The 16,053-nt window shown below is 47.6% G+C and overlaps 1 protein-coding gene across 1 annotated transcript in view; it reads right to left on the reverse strand.

Moving 5' to 3' along the window:
* Positions 1–16,053, reverse strand: part of TIAM1 (TIAM Rac1 associated GEF 1) — a 156,623-nt gene that overhangs the window by 135,196 nt on the left and 5,374 nt on the right. Inside the window, exon 2 of the mRNA XM_004386964.2 lies at positions 6,935–7,908. Coding sequence (XP_004387021.1) covers positions 6,935–7,897 — 963 coding nt within the window. The 5' untranslated portion in view covers positions 7,898–7,908. The remainder of the gene's footprint in view (positions 1–6,934; positions 7,909–16,053) is intronic.

Raw genomic sequence — 16,053 nt, forward strand, 5'->3', positions numbered from 1 at the left:
TTCTCTGCCGCTGCTTCTCACCGTCTTGTGCCATCTCTGGTGTTACAGGTCTCTTGTCTCCTGGGTCTAGAAGTTCTCAGCACAGGACTCACCCAGGTCCAAAGGACATGCTCTACTCTTGGCTCATTTCCTGCTGGTAGTGAGGTTCCCCCCTTTCTGCCCCTGGGATGGCTCATTTTAAACCTAGAGGGATGGCAAAACTGACCAATCTCCCATTAGGGTTCCATACACCTTATTTGCATGGCCCCATCCCCACAGGGGTTCCATGCACCTTATATGCATTAGCAGCAAGCTGTCCAATCCCCTTGGTGGGCGACAAGCACCTTATCTGCATAGCCCCACTCAATCATTGTGTGGGAGTCACAAAGAGTATGGATAGAAGGGTCGTATTAAGTAATTCACTGCACCGCAGTATCAAAGAGAGAAAGTATCAGAAATGTACCCTTGTAGAGTTATCTTGTTTCTCTCTCTCAGCAACCACTGTTTTGGATTAGAGTACACCCACTCCTCACTTATCGACATGGTTAGGTTCCAAAAACCAGGTTGTTATGCAAAAATCAGCTTTACACAAAAATGGAGGATGACCACCATCAGATCACAAAATGGAGGATGAGTACATCATCACATAACTGCCAAACCACTGAGAATCATGGCCCAGCCAAGCTGACACATAACCTTAACCATTATAGCCAGCATTACTCTCGCCTTGCTTCAGTGTTCGTTACTGCCAGGCGTACGTTGTTAATGCACAAAATAGTCAGATAGTAGGTTTTTTTTTTTTTTCCTACTATTTTCATAAATGCAAAATGTCGGATAACAAGATCATCGCTAAGTGAGGAGTGGCTATGGTGGGCAGTTATTATATTCTTTCAGCCAACAAGTCCTTTTTGCTTCTGGACCATTTTGAGGGTTTTGATCTTGAAATGTGAGGATACTTGAGCTGAAATCAGTTCAAGCGTGAGGAGGTAGCGTGGTGTGAGGATGTGCTCTCGGAAGGAAGGATCCTAGTCAATGAGTCAGAAGACCTGAACGGCAATCCATTTCTAAGACCCTGTCACCTCATCTCATTAATCTGCTCCTTTCCTTGGAAGAGCAACAAGGATGGACAGAGAGAAGACCTGCAAGGGTCTTGCAATTCCAAAGACTTGATGACTCTAAATCACACTGAAATGAAGCCCAGGCAGTGGTCAACAAGAAGCTCTGGTTGAGACCTCTGCTTTATCTCATTTCCACTTCATGCAACAGTGTGTAGAATTTCTGGATATGCTGGAGGTGGGAAACCGCTCAGGCAAACACACAAAGCTAATGAGGAGTGCCACACCCCACCTAGGGGTTTGGAGAGGGGGTCCAGTTGCTGCATTCCCGAAGCTGCAGCTCTTTGGGACGTATTCAGTACAACTGTTCCATATTCTTTCATCTCCTAAATGCGTGAATGAAGCTCTCCTCACAAGTTATACCCAAAGGCTCCAAGCCAAATGAAACATAGAACTTGGCTGAAAAGATGGGTGTTCCATCAAATGGCAGAGTAGATGGGTGCCCCATCACATGGCAGAGTTCTCTACCTTCAGCTCACCCACAGAACGTCTCAGGGACACACGGGTGCTAAACTCCAGAACCTTAAGCCAAATCTCACCATCATGACCAATAACCATGATTTACTGAGCATCTCCTGAAGTGCCAGATACTGTGCTGGGAGCCTCACCTTTACTCCCTCATGTGATCCTTCCATCAGCCTCACTTGATGTGGGCACAGAGACTCATCTAGGTTCAACAACCAACAGGCAGATAACAGAGCTACTGTCTTAGGCTGGGTTCTCTAAAAAAGCAAAACCAATAAAGCACATAACTATATATATATAGGTTTATATCAGGGAAACGGCTCATGTGGTTGTAGAGGCTGGAAAGTCCCAAGTCCGTGGGTCAGGCTGGAGGTTTCTCCTGGCTCACAGGCAGCGGAGACTGACGAATCCCAAGATCGCCAGGCAAGACAGTAGCTAAGCTGCTAGCTCAAGTCTCAAGAACCAGAGGTCAAACAAACAGGAGCCAGATGCAGGATCCAGAGTGAGCCAATGTCCACAAGCCTTGCTAGAAAGTCCACCTCTATTGGATGCAGGCCACACCCGCAAGGAAACTCTCTTTCAACTGACTGGCTGCTCACAGCAGATCCCAACATGGAGGTGATCACATTACATCAGATCTCATCATGGAAGTGATTACATCATTGTACGACTGCCAAAGTATATCATAACTGCCAAAACACTGAGAATCATGGCCCAGCCAAGCTGACACACGACCTTAATGATCACAGCTACCAACCAACCAACCAACAGCTGCCGTCGAATCAATTCTGAATCATGCTGACCCCATGTGTGTTAGAGTAGAACTGTGCTCCACAGGGTTTTCAATGGCTCAGTTTTCGGAAGTAGATCACCAAGTCTTTCTTCAGAGGTGCCTCTGGGTGAACTCAAACCTCCAAACTTTCAGCCAAGCACATTAACCGTTGGCATCACCCAAGAACTCCGGTAACAGAGCTAGAACTCGCAAACTCAGATCTGCTGGAATTCAGAACTGCCAGGCTGCCCCCTCCTATCAGTTGATCTTAGGAATCCCAAGAGCATAAAGCTCAGGCAAAGAAACTAGCTAGCTATCAACAAGATCCAAGAGGCAACTTATTACGCATTTCGACAGAAATCAATAGAAGCAAACTCTGCTTCAAGCAATATGAGTAACCAAAAAGCCAAACCAAGCCGCTGCCGTCGAGTCAATTCCAACTGATAGTGACCCTACAGGACAGAGTAAAACTGCCCCATACGGTTTCCAAGGAGCAACTGGTAGATTCAAACTGCCGAACTTTTCATTAGCAGCCTGAGCTCTTAACCACTGCGCCACCAGGGCTCCAGTATGAGTAAACCAGGAAACCAAAACCCATTGCCGTCGAGTCAATTCTGACTCATAGCAACCCTACAGGACAGAGTAGAACTGCCCCATAGGGTTTCCAAGGAGCAACTGGTAGATTCGAACTGCCAACCTTCTGGTTAACAGCCGAGCTCTTAAATACTGTGCCACCAGGGTTCCAGTGTGAGTGAAGCCCTGAACAAATGCACAGCAGACTGACTTGCAATGCAAACTTTTATGTGTGGCCCATAAGCACACACACATGCTCAAATATATAAATTAAGTAATCTCAGTGCATTTACCAGGTACCAGACACTGTGGCACCTAATAAACCGAAACAACCAAATCTACTGCCGTCAAGATAATTCTGACTCATGGAGACCATGTGTTACAGAGTAGAACTGTTCCATAGGGTTTTCTTGGCTGTGACCCTTACGGAAGCAGATCACCAGGCCTTTCTTCCGCAGCGCCACTGGGTGGTTTGAACTGCCAATGTTTTGATTAGTAACTGAGTGCAAAAGACAAACATGAACTCCAGTACCCTCAGGTTTCAGAAACACGCCCAACTACTTAACAAATACAAAAACAGGAAGAACAGTCAAAAACTTTTCTGATCATTCACATTATTCAAAGCATTCACATTATTTCAAATAAAAGAGGTTTTCTTCCAGTCGTAGAGGCCATGCTCTCGGGCCAAATGTCCGCCAGAAACTCTTTTTCTGGCAAGTTAAACTGCTGACAGGACAAGAATAGATGCAACTACGTCACCAGGGCAGATGAGGAGACTCCAACATCTATGATCCAAGCTCGCTGCAGAGGTCCCCTGGGTCAAAAACTTCCACCAAAAAGAAAAGAATTCTTTTCGAGGAAGTTTCCACACCCACTGCCTCTTAAAATACACTGTTTGGGACAGAACGGGCTCTCAGGAGACACGCCGGATGAACATGCCAAACCAAGGCAAGAAGCGTGGGTGGACAGAGAGTGTTGTGCGTAGTTCTGGGGCTTGTTTCAAGTCGTTCAAGATCCTCGCTCAACTATCAAGTCAGTGTGAAAGAGACTCCACACAATGCTTCCACAAAGGACTAACGGACCACATGAACCACAGCCTACATGACCCCGAGACCAGAAGAACTAGATGGTGCCCAGCTACCACGACTGACCACTCTGACTGGCATCACAACAGAAGGTCCCGGACAGAGCAGGAGAAAAACTGCAGAACAAAAAATTAAATTCACAAAAAAGACCAGACTTACTGGTCTGACAGAGACTGAGGAACTCCTGAGACTATGGCCCTCAGACACCCTTCTGGCCTGGAACTGAAGCCATTCCCAGAGACCACCTCCCAGCCAAACAACAGACAGGCCCATAAGATAAACAGTAACAGCTGGGAGGAATGGACTCCTCAAAACGCTTAATTATAGGAGATGAAAAGGGCAATATCTGCCCAAAACCAAAGATGAGAAAGGCAGGAAGGGGAAGACAATTAGGACAAAAGGAAATGGGGAACCCAGGGCGGACACAGGGAGAGTGCTGACACATTGTGGGGAACGAAACCAATGTCATGGAGCATTTTTTGTATAAACTATCAAATGGGAAACTAATTTGCTCTGTAAACTTTGACTTAAAGCACAATAAACAAACAAAAAAAAAGTGTACCACAAAAATAAATAAAATTATCTTCCTCTTAAAAAAAAAAAAAACAAACCGCTTCCACACATGTGATCCCACTTGGTTCTCCTAACGACCCGGGTAGGGGCTGGCATCATTCCCAGGGACAGCAAGACTGAGTGACTTATCCAAGGTCACCGAGTCCTACCAGCCGAGCCAGGGTGCAAATGCACTTCGTGGGATTCTTAAGTCTACAGCGCTTCATGTTTCGTTAATCAGAGAAGAAGTGGCTTCAGGAGACGCCTCGTGTAGATGACCTCACTTCCGTGTACTAACAATGCTAAGGAGGCAGCCGGCCAAAGGATGGAAATTCTGTGTAACGATCACGCGTGAGAGTTGTCTGTGGCAGGGCCCACAAAGGGAGAACCACTTTGCCACACTCCCGGTGGGGGCTGTGAGTTCGAAGGCTCTGCCCCCATCCATGGGGTGTGAGGGGAAGCAAACGTCAGGCCGACCCCAGTGTGGGGCACATGGAGACAGAGACGCAGAATACTGCCAGGCACCTCTCCCAAACCTTCCTTAGAATACGCGCTCATTGATCGGTATTCCAGGCAGAAGAGAAAGTGGCGCATGGGTGACTCAACCAAGTCAACAAACCCTTTGCTGCCTGCCAAAGGCCAGCAGACCATCTTCTTGCACCCAGCCGGCAACACCCATCTGCCAGTGTCTTCAAGACACAGCCATGGGTGCCTTTCAGGTGATCACTTCATAGGCTACCTAACCCGCCCGGCTCGCCAACCTGCGGAACGGCCAGTGCAGGGGTGAGCCTAACACGCTAGGCAGAAGGGCACGGGACCGTCCCGTTACACAACCTCGCTTCAGAAACGGGACGATAAGAACCCAGTAAGCGCGTCGGATGCGAGCTTCGCCCCCACCTCCCCAAACCACAGCTTCCGCCTTCTAACCATCTTTGTTTCTATGACACAAGATACTGGTACCAACAGCTGGCTCCCCTGGGTCTTCCCCTTTTCACCCACTAAAACGGTGAAAATTACGACTACCAAATTACCCCTTCCTGACCGCTTCCTATGTAACAGACACTGCGCTTCACGTAAGTTATCCCATTCCATGCTTGCAAAGAACCTATTATTCCCATTTCACAGATGAAGAAATGAAGGCTTAGAGAGACTTAAGTAACTTGCCCAAAGTTATAAAGTAAGAAGGGTGAAGCCGGGATTCAACTCAGGACTGCCTAGCTCTGGCACCGTCAGCAAAAGCTGCCCTCAGGCAGGCCTGGCATCTAGTGACAATTGTCTTTGCTCCCCCCACACCCCCAGCACCAATTGCTCTGCCACCTGCCCGTAATATTTAGACCCCCATCATCCGACCTGCAGGGAAGCAAGGTCAGAGAGTACAGCACCAGGGCCTAATGGAAAGGTCAGGGTGCACCTGCTGTCTGCTGGTCTCCCAGGTGACTGATTCGCCTTTCAGGCCCAATCTGGGTTCTAACTAGAAGCACCATCAAGTAAACCACCTCCCCACCCTCAGCACAAGCCAAGGCTCCTTTCTACAAGAAAGGAAGACCCAGACAATGACTGAGGCACGCAGAATTGATGGACCTTTCATTACCTATTCGTTGTTATTAACTGCCAATTAAGGAATGGGTCCTCCTTTCGTTGGTAAGACACTTCATTAAAGAAATCTTTTTTAAATGTTTGCACACCCACTCTCTCAGGCACTAGACCCCCAAACAGGCAGGCTGAGCATCCTTAGCTCCGCTTTTCAGAGGACAACTCTAAGGCAGGGTTTGCACAAGGTCGAAGCACCCGCTGGCTGCAGAGGGGGAGCTGGAACCCACCCAGGTTATTCCTTCCGCTACTCCCACTCGAGACGAGGCTGGCCAGCCGCGTCAGGAGCAGGAAATTGAAATGGCTCCTGGTAAGGCAGAAAGGCGGCCAACCGCCCAGAGAAGCGGACAAATGACCCACACCCACCCTGAGCTAAAAATGCCTCCTCAAACGAGCTTCCGACCAACCTCTTCCCACCTGCTGCGCTGAAGGAATCAATTCCCAGTGCCCACAGCCCACCTGCCCGTTTGCCCACTGAAAGGGCCACTCTGAAGGAAGCATAGAGGGAGCGAGATGCTGTTCAAGAACTGAGTTACAGGCAGTTTCCTGATCTGAACTTACCAGCCTGATTCCCACTCCTATCATCCCCCCACCCTTCCCTAATCCCCACCCCTTCACCACAGCACTCTGAGAGGGGGAACCCGAAGAGAGCCAAACCCTCAGAGAAGCGGCACCTACTGCAGCCGCCGCCAGGCAAACAGGTTAAAGACCCATCCAAAGACAGGAGTCTTACAAGAGCACAGTCATGCACTGAGAGCCAGGCACCGTCTCCAAAATCCTGAAAGCAATTCCCATCACTTTACCTGAGCTGTTTTTGCTCTTCTGCCGTGCATGCTGTTGCTATGGCTAACTTGTGGGTTGGTGGCACCTTCAGAAAGGCAGTGCGATTTCCTACAGGGAAGTGTGTTATAATTACTGTACGGAGCGGTCTCTTCGGCAGCAGCTGGTGGCATCTTATGGTTTTCAAGATCTGGGATATCAGACACCAAATTCCGACAATAGCCTGCAAACTGGCTCCTCGGCCCCCCATTTGCCGTCACCCCGGAGTTTTTCGGAGCATACAGGTCACCCAGAGAGTTGGCACGCTGACAGGTGCTGCGCTGCCGCGGGCTCACCCGAGCTTCCATCCCCGGAGCCTCCTCACACTCCTTCTCTTCGGCGGAACCCAAGATTTCTTCGTTGCTTGTTAAATGTTCTTGGCTCAGATCAGAGAGTGAGAATTCCAGGCTGTCCTCCCGCCAGATGTCTGCAGATTTGGAGCGTTTCTTCTTAAAGTTCGCGGTCTCCACGAAAGTGGGCCCGTTGGATGTATAGGGATGCTGCCTCCTGCCAGCCTCAGCCAAGTATGTAGCGTCATCCCCGTACAGCCGGCTCTCCTCCGAGTCCCGCACGCTCTGCACAGAGGCTGCGGTGAGGACGATGCTGCTGTCAACGCTGGGAGTGATGGAGGAGTCGGTGTACGAGACGGGTCTCAAGCCCATATCCACACGGTCCACCCAAATCGGACCCCCAAAGTCCTCCAGGGCGCCCTCTTGGGAGAAGGGCTCCAGGCCGTTTTCGGCCAGGGACTGCGGGATGCTAGGGGTGCTGCTGGACCGGGTGCTGACTTCGGAGTGGCGGTGGATCACCTTCCCGGAGGAGGCGTGCCGCGTGCGCCGCGTCTTGTGCGAGAGACGCAGGGAACGCGACGTGTGCTTGCGCCCCAGGCTGGCGTGCTTGTCTCCATAAAACTCATGCGCGACATTTTGACTTTCTGCGTTTCCCATGGTTTTATGGTCTGTCGCAAAGAAAAAAAAGGAAGCAATTAATTGATTCACTAATAAGGACAGACAGCGTACCTGACCTCAGCATGTGGGAGGGCCAAGCTTTTCGCTCGTGGGGGCCAAGGAGCTGCATACACCCTGTATGCAGCAGGCAGGTACACGGGCTCCCGCGTGGGAGCAGGTGGGAACTAATGTCATCTGCTTAGACTGCCACTGGGATCTGAAGAGCATAATAAAACCATTAGAGAATTTGACTTTCGCAGAGGGTACATGGAGTCCTGCTGGGCAGTGGTTAAGCATTCGGCTGCTAACCAAAAGGTCGGCAGTTCGAATCCACCAGTCGCTCCTTGGAAACCCTAGAGGGCAGTTCTACTCTGTCCTGTAGGGTCGCTACGAGTTGGAATCAACTTAAGGGGAACGGGTTTGGTTTGGTTGGGTTAGAGGGTACATACTCACAGGGCACACGGGAAAGTATCGCTTTTGAGGGGCTGGAAAATGAGTCCTCTGCTGTCTTTGGAAATTCTGTGGTTACAGATTTAAAGTGCTAGTCCTATCCAAAAAGTGACAACTCTAAAAATGCATACCGAGGTATCGGCCAAAAGAGTGACTTTTTGTTTGAAATATACATACATTGTTGTGGTTAGCTGCCCCTGGGTCGGCCTCTGACTCATAGTGACCCTGCGCACAAGAGGATGGGAATGGTGTCATCCACGGGGTTTTCACTGGCTGATTTTTGGAAGTAGATCACCAGGCCTTTCTTCCTAATCTGTTCTAGGCTGGAGGCTCTGCTGAAACCTGTTCAGCATTACAGTGACACACAAGCCCCCACTGACAGATAGGCGGTGGCTGGAATGGAACCCGGGTCTCCAGCACGGAGCGCGAGAATTCTACCACTGGACCACCACTGCCCTCATATATTAAAAAACCCAGAAACCAAACACATTGCCATCAAGTTGATTCTAACTCATAGCAACCCTATAGGACAGAGTAGAACTGCCCCATAGGGTTTCCAAGGTTGTGATCTTTACAGAAACAGTCTGCCATATCTTTCTCCCATGGAGCAGCTGGTGGATTCGAACCACCAACCTTTCGGTTAGCAGCCAAGAGCTTAACCACTGGGCCACCACGGCTCCTCCATATTAGGCCGTCTGAATTGCATTAGAGACCAAAAAAAAAAAAAAAAAACGCCCAACTCAGAGGCGATGTGGCACCCTTTCCTCCCTCCCAATGCTCCTTTTTACTAGCAGCAAGTATATTTCAAAGCAGCATGGTCCTATTTCATCAGGACTTTGTCGACTTCAGACTCAGTCAAGAATGGAAAAACACAAGATGGAACTCCAGTGAACTCTTCCCAAGAAAGCAAAACCAAAAGGAAACAGTTTTTACCTTCAATTCCATAGCAGCCTGAAGACCCTGTTTTTCTATCTTTCTGGGGAGTGGGAGGGTGGGGTGAGGGAGAGACAGGCAAAGCAAAATAGAAATCCGCCTTCCACTTGGCAGCTGACTAATGGGTTTCTTTCTGGGAGCAAATCCAACCCGAAACATTCATCGGGTACAGAGTGCCCTGAGATTCACATCATGAAACCACTGAACGTGATCCAGACTTTTGGGGCTACCCAGGTTAATTCAAGCCCCTCCTTAATGAAGGCGTTTCTCTAGTCTCTCGCAGTGAACTGACGACACAATTCTGTCCCCACTGGTGGGAAACAGAAAAATCAATTAAGCAACTGTTTAGCATGTTCTCTTTACTCCACAATGAGGTCTCCATACACCACTTCAAATTGCATATGTTTAAGACAGGCACATGAACATGGCAGAAAAGAAGGGAAAAAACACACAGAAGCTGGGCAACTTCCCCGGCCGATTCTTTTCACCACCTACACAGTCGACGAGTCATTCAGAAAATGTATACTGAGCACCTACCATGTGCTGGCCGCTGTGCTAGAAGCCAGAGGCACAGCAGTGAACAAGACGATCCCTCCATGCATGGAGCTGCTATTCCAGCCACCCAATAAACAAAAATGTGAAGGGCTACTTGGCACCATGGGGCAAGGGGCATAAACCCACTGCCATCGAGTCGATTCTGACTCAGGGTGACCCCATGTCTTACAGAGTACACCTGCTCCATAGGGTTTTCTTGGCTGTGATCTATGGAAGCAGATTGCCAGGCCTTTCTTCTGTGGTGCCTGTGGGTGGGTTCAAACCGCAAACCTTTGGGTTACTGGTTAAGCATAAACTGCACCACCCCAGGGACCTTTAAAAAAAAAAAAAAAAAAACACCCGTTGCTGAGTCGATTCCAACTTATAGCGACCCTACAGGACAGAAGAACTGCCCCATAGGGTTTCCAAGGCCGTAATCTTTACAGAAGCAGAATGCCACATCTTTCTCCTGGGAAGTGGCTGATGGATTCGAACTGCTGACCTTTCAGTTAGCAGCCAAGCACTTAACCAGTGTGCCACCAGGGCTGCTTTACCAGTCATTAACCCAAACCAAACCAAATCCATTTCCATGGAGTCGATTCTGACAGCAACTCTACAGGAAACAGAACTGCCCATAGGGTTTCCAAGGCTGTAATCTTTATGGAAGCAGACTGCCGCACCTTTCTCCTGTGGAGAGGCTGGTGGGTTCGAACCGCTGACCTTTTGGCGCACCACCAAGATCTTACAGGGAGTAAAATTACCTAAACATTATGACGGGCTTGAAAACTCCCCGGAATATAGTGTATCTTCACCTTGATCTATGGAGTACCTGGGTGGCTAAACAGTTAAGCACTCAACTACTACCGGGAAAGTTGGCAGTTCAAACCCACCCAGAGGCCCCTTTTTGAAAACCCTATGGAGCACAGTTCTACAGTGCACCCCATGGGGTCACCATGAGTTGGAATCCACTAGACAGCAACTGTTTTTCTCACACTGATCTAGGAATCACTCTACGACCCCACTATTCAGTCTAAAACGCCGCTTAAGAAGCACATTGTTAGTGAAATGAAATTCGTGCCAATAGGAAGGGAAAAGCTTCATTTAATTTCCAGTGAGTTCAGAGGTAACTCAGGCAGACACCAGATGTGAAGCTATTCCCATCCTGGAACATTCCCGAGCAGGTCACACAGCACAGGATTCTCAGAGGGAATTTTCCAAGAAAGAGAAGCTCCTTTTTACTAGTAGCAAAGACACTTCCAAGCGATATGTTCACACTTCTCTAGTGTCTTTAAGAAGCAAGAAAAAAAAAGACAAGTGATTTAAAAAAAAAAAAAAAAAAGTTGTCTTCGAGTCGATTCTGACTCATTGTGACCCCACGTGTATCAGAGTAGAACTGTGCTCTACAGGGTTTTCAATGGCTGATTTTGGGGAAGTAGATTGCCAGACCTTTATTCTGAGGCACCTCTGGGTAGACTCAAACCACCAGTCTTTCAGTTTGCAGTGAGCACATTAACCATCTGTACCACCCAAAGACTCCTAACACAATATAGGCAAAATGAAAAGATCATCTTCCATGTATGACCATTTATGTTACGTATATTCCTAACAACAGCACGTACTACATGTTTTAAAAATGTAATTGTGCTAAGATACATAAATGTAACATAAAATTTGTCATTTTTACCATTTTAAGTGTACAGTTCAGTGACATTCATTACATTAAACATTACAACCATCACCACTATTTCCAAAAGTTTTCCATCACCCAAAATAGAAATTCAGTACCTCTTAAACAGTCATGTTATATTTTTTAAGGTTAAAAACAAAATCACAGCAACAACAATCACATAAGCATTTCAGTAACACTGACGACCATGACCGACATACTTGGAATTCTGGATTTTTCAAGTGTAAATTAAGATACCTAGAAGTATCTATGGATTCCCTGGGTGGCACCCACAATGAAGTGCTCAGCTACTAACCAAAAGGTTGGGGGTTCGAATCCAGAGGCACCTCGGGAGAAAAACCTGGCAATCTATTTCCGAAAGATCACAGGCATTAAAAACCCTATGGAGCTCAGTCTACTCCACAACACACAGGGTCATCACGAGTCAGAATTGACTCAACAGCAACTGGAGGAGGAAGAGGTGTCTATGTGTCCATATGCTTTGCCAATAAATAATAAAAGGCTTAGAACAACACTTAGCCACAGTCCCAATTTTAACAATCATATATATAAGTTTAAATTTAAAAGGTGAAAGAATTATGGTGAAATAAATCAAGTGTAAGAAAAGCCAAAACTGTCACCTGGAGCACACTAGGATTTACCCTCCTCTTTCAAATATGTATGAAAAGTCTGCAAATATCAATGGACACACATATTTTCAGCAGCACATTTCTGGTTGGGCTTGTTTCTGCCAACAGAAAACTCATCAAGTTAAAAGCCTCAGGAGAGGTTTCCTAAAGGAAATGGCCCCAACCTTCAAGAGCTGCAGCGCACCATGCATCCCCCAGACGGGCCAGTCATATTAACAGCATTTTTAGTAGCGAGGTTCTGTTCAGCCAGCCAAGGTAGGGAAGAAGCCACTTTCATCTTCCGAACTAAAATTTTGTGATACCTGCCAAATCTCCTAAATCCAGCAAGCGAGATTCTCTGGAGGTGACCAAAGCAGAGCCAGCAAGAGTCTGAAGCAACTAAAGCTAAGAGAAGCAAGTTTCTGGGGACTGCAGAAACACCCGTTAATTTGAAAGCTTTTGCAAAAAGGCCAGTGAGAGCAGTGAAGGCCCATGTGAGGTCAGTGGGAGCTACAATGAACTAAGCGTGAAAGATTGCTCACTGCAGGCAAGTGGCATCGTCTCCTTTAAAGAGAAAACCCTGCCACAGACACCACCCAAAACGGGGAACTGAAATTTCTAACCCTTTTCATGTGCAATTGTAAAAGGCCAGACAGTTGTCGTTGTTGTTCTTAGGTGCTATCAAGTCGGTTCTGACTCATAGCGGCTCCATGTACAACCGAACGAAACACTATCTGGTCCTGCCCCATCCTCACAATCGTTGCTGTGTTTGAGCCCATTGTTGCAGCCACTATGTCAGTGCACCTCATTGAAGGTCTTCCTCTTTTTTTGCTGACCCTCTGCTTTACCAAGCGTGATGTCCTTCAATGCTTATCGTTTGTTTTTATTTTAAAGAAGAAAACAAACAAAATCTGGCTGATACGTGCACATCTTATCTTTCCTGCAAGCTTGAAAGCAACTTTAGGGCAGAAAGTGGCTTTTACTTCTTTTGAAGCCTCTGCTGAAACAAGAAGCACTCTGTACATGATAGTCTGTCAACAGGTATCTGTGCATTTTAGTAGCAAAAGCAAAAAGTGAGTGACCAGTACCTCCCCGATACAATCAACACGCAGTCGCTAGGTAAGAAGGAAAACGTTAATGGGATGAGGACTGGCTGAAAGGAAAATCTGGGATGGAAATTGAAGAGTCAGAATGAGAGTACTAACCCTAAAGCCCACCAAAAATGTTACCTTTTTTAAACTCATTCAATTCTTAACTGCAGATTACCAGTTCCAGCTGTTGGGGAGTCAACCCCTATCATGGTGACCCCATGTGCATCAGAGCAGAACTGTGCTCCACAGGTTTTTCAATGACTGATTTTTTGGAAGTAGATCACCAGGCCTTTCTTTCAAAGGCGCCTCTGGGTGAACTTGAACCTACAACCTTTCAGTTAGCAGCGAGCATGTTAACCACCTGTGCCACCCACGGACTCCATGAGTAATCACATTAAAGGTAAAGGTGTCTTGACCATGGTTTCGGGGAACATCTAGCTCAACTGGCATAACACAGTTTATAAAGAAAATGTTCTACATTCTACTTTGGTGAGTAGCGTCTGGGGTCTTAAAAGCCTGTGAGCGGCCATCTAAGATACTCCACCGGTCTCACCCCAGCTGGAGTAAGGGAGAATGAAGAAAACTAAAGACACAAGGGAAAGATTAGTCCAAAAGACTAATGGATCACATCTACCACGGCCTCCACCAGACTGAGTCCAGTACAACTAGGTGGTACCTGGCTACCACCACTGACGGCTCTGACAGGGATCACAACAGAGGGTCCTGGACAGAGCTGGAGAAAAATGTCGAACAAAATTCTAACTCACAAAAAAAGACCAGACTTACTGGCCTGACAGAGACTGGAGAAACCCCGAGAGTATGGCCCCGGTTATCCTTTTAGCTCAGTAATGAAGTCACTCCTGAGGTTCATCCTTCATCCAAGGATTAGACAGCCCCATAAAACAAAACGAGACTAAAGGGGCACAACAGCCCAGGACGAGGACTAGAAGGCAGGAGGGGACAGGAAAGCTGGTGATAGGGAACCCAAGGTCAAGAAAGGAGAGTGTTGACAGGTCGTGGGGTTGTTAACAATATCATAAAATAGTGTGTGTGCTAACTGTTTAATGAGAAGCTAGTCCGTTCTGTAAACCTTCATCTAAAGTTCAGTCAAAAAGAAAAAGAAGGTGTCTTAGGGAGCTTTATCACTAAGTGTAAACATTTGTTGGTCTGGCTGTTTCAGCATTCATCAAGGCCTCGGTAGTCAATTCTCAGGGACTGTCTTTACAGATCTACCAGCCTGCTAAGCCTGATGTGATAAACAAAAGAGAAGTAATTCCACACACACACAGCACCAACATCAAGCTCCTGGCTTTGGTAGTGTGCTATAATTACAAAAGACGCACCAACTGGGCCATGGGGTAAAGGGTGCACGGGACGTCTCTGTGCTATCTTTGCAACTTCATGTCAATCTATAATTATTTCAAAATAAAAAGTTATTAAAAACTTTAGCTGGAATGTTCTGGTAAAATGGATTTTTCTTTTCAAAGTAAGGATTCTTCCAAATGAAATCTATTTGTTTGAATCCCTCTTTTAGCTAAAAAATATCTTAAATGTTCTAAAATATTTTCAACAAATTAGGCAATCAAAAACATAAGTGTTTGTTGGGCATCATCTGGCACGTTCATAGAAAATACAAAGCAAACATGTTCCAGTGGTCCAAAGTGGGGCTGAAGAGCGAGGGAGAGTCTACTAACCAGGGATAGGACTCTGTCTTAATTAATTACTCAGCAAAACTGAACTGCTAACTTCTGGTGGCAGACAAAGGAATCCTGGTGGCACAGTGGTTAAACTGCTTGGCTGCTAACTGGAAGGTCAGCAGTTCGAACCCACCAGCCGCTCCATAGGAGAAAGATGTGGCAGCCTGCTTCCATAAAGATTCAGAGGCTTGGAAACCCTATGGGACACTTCTACTCTGTCCTATAGGGTCACTATGAGTCCGAATCGACTCATTGGCAGTGGGTTTTTTGGTTTGGTGCCAGCCAAGATGATGTAAGCCCACTATGGCCTCTCTCTCCCCCACTGATTACAACTAAAAAGTGTAAACCAATAAAAAGGCAACTACCCGAGGACTCTACAAAGGAATCAAAACTAAGCAGACAGGGTGGAGTCACAACCTGAAGAAGTCCCTCACACACGACCTGAAGAAGCCCTTCACACACACCCTGAAGAAGACCCTCACACACAACCTGAAGAAGAACCTCACACACGCCCTGAAGAAGCCCCTCACACATGACCTGAAGGAGCCCCTCACACATGATCTGAATGAAGGGGCCCCTCACACACGCCCTGAAGAAGTCCTTCACACACGACCTGAAGAAGACCCTCACACACACCCTGAAGAAGACCCTCACACACAACCTGAAGGAGCCCCTCGCACACAACGTGAAGAAGACCCTCACACACGCCCTGAAGAAGCCCCTCACACACGACCTGAAGGAGCCCCTCACACATGATCTGAATGAAGGGGCCCCTCACACACGCCCTGAAGAAGTCCTTCACACACGACCTGAAGAAGACCCTCACACACGCCCTGAAGACCCTCACACACAACCTGAAGGAGCCCCTCACACACGCCCTGAAGAAGACCCTCACACACAACCTGAAGAAGACCCTCACACACGCCCTGAAGAAGCCCCTCACACACGACCTGAAGGAGCCCCTCACACACGCCCTGAAGAAGTCCTTCACACACGACCTGAAGAAGCCCCTCATACACGCTCTGAAGGAGCCCCTCACACATGACCTGAAGGAGCCCCTAACACATGCCCTGAAGAAGTCCTTCACACACAACCTGAAGAAGCCCCTCATACACGCTCTGAAGGAGCCCCTCACACATGACCTGAAGGAGCCCCT

This window comes from Trichechus manatus, unplaced genomic scaffold, assembly GCF_000243295.1.
Source record: "Trichechus manatus latirostris isolate Lorelei unplaced genomic scaffold, TriManLat1.0 scaffold00177, whole genome shotgun sequence".
Lineage (NCBI taxonomy): Eukaryota > Metazoa > Chordata > Mammalia > Sirenia > Trichechidae > Trichechus > Trichechus manatus.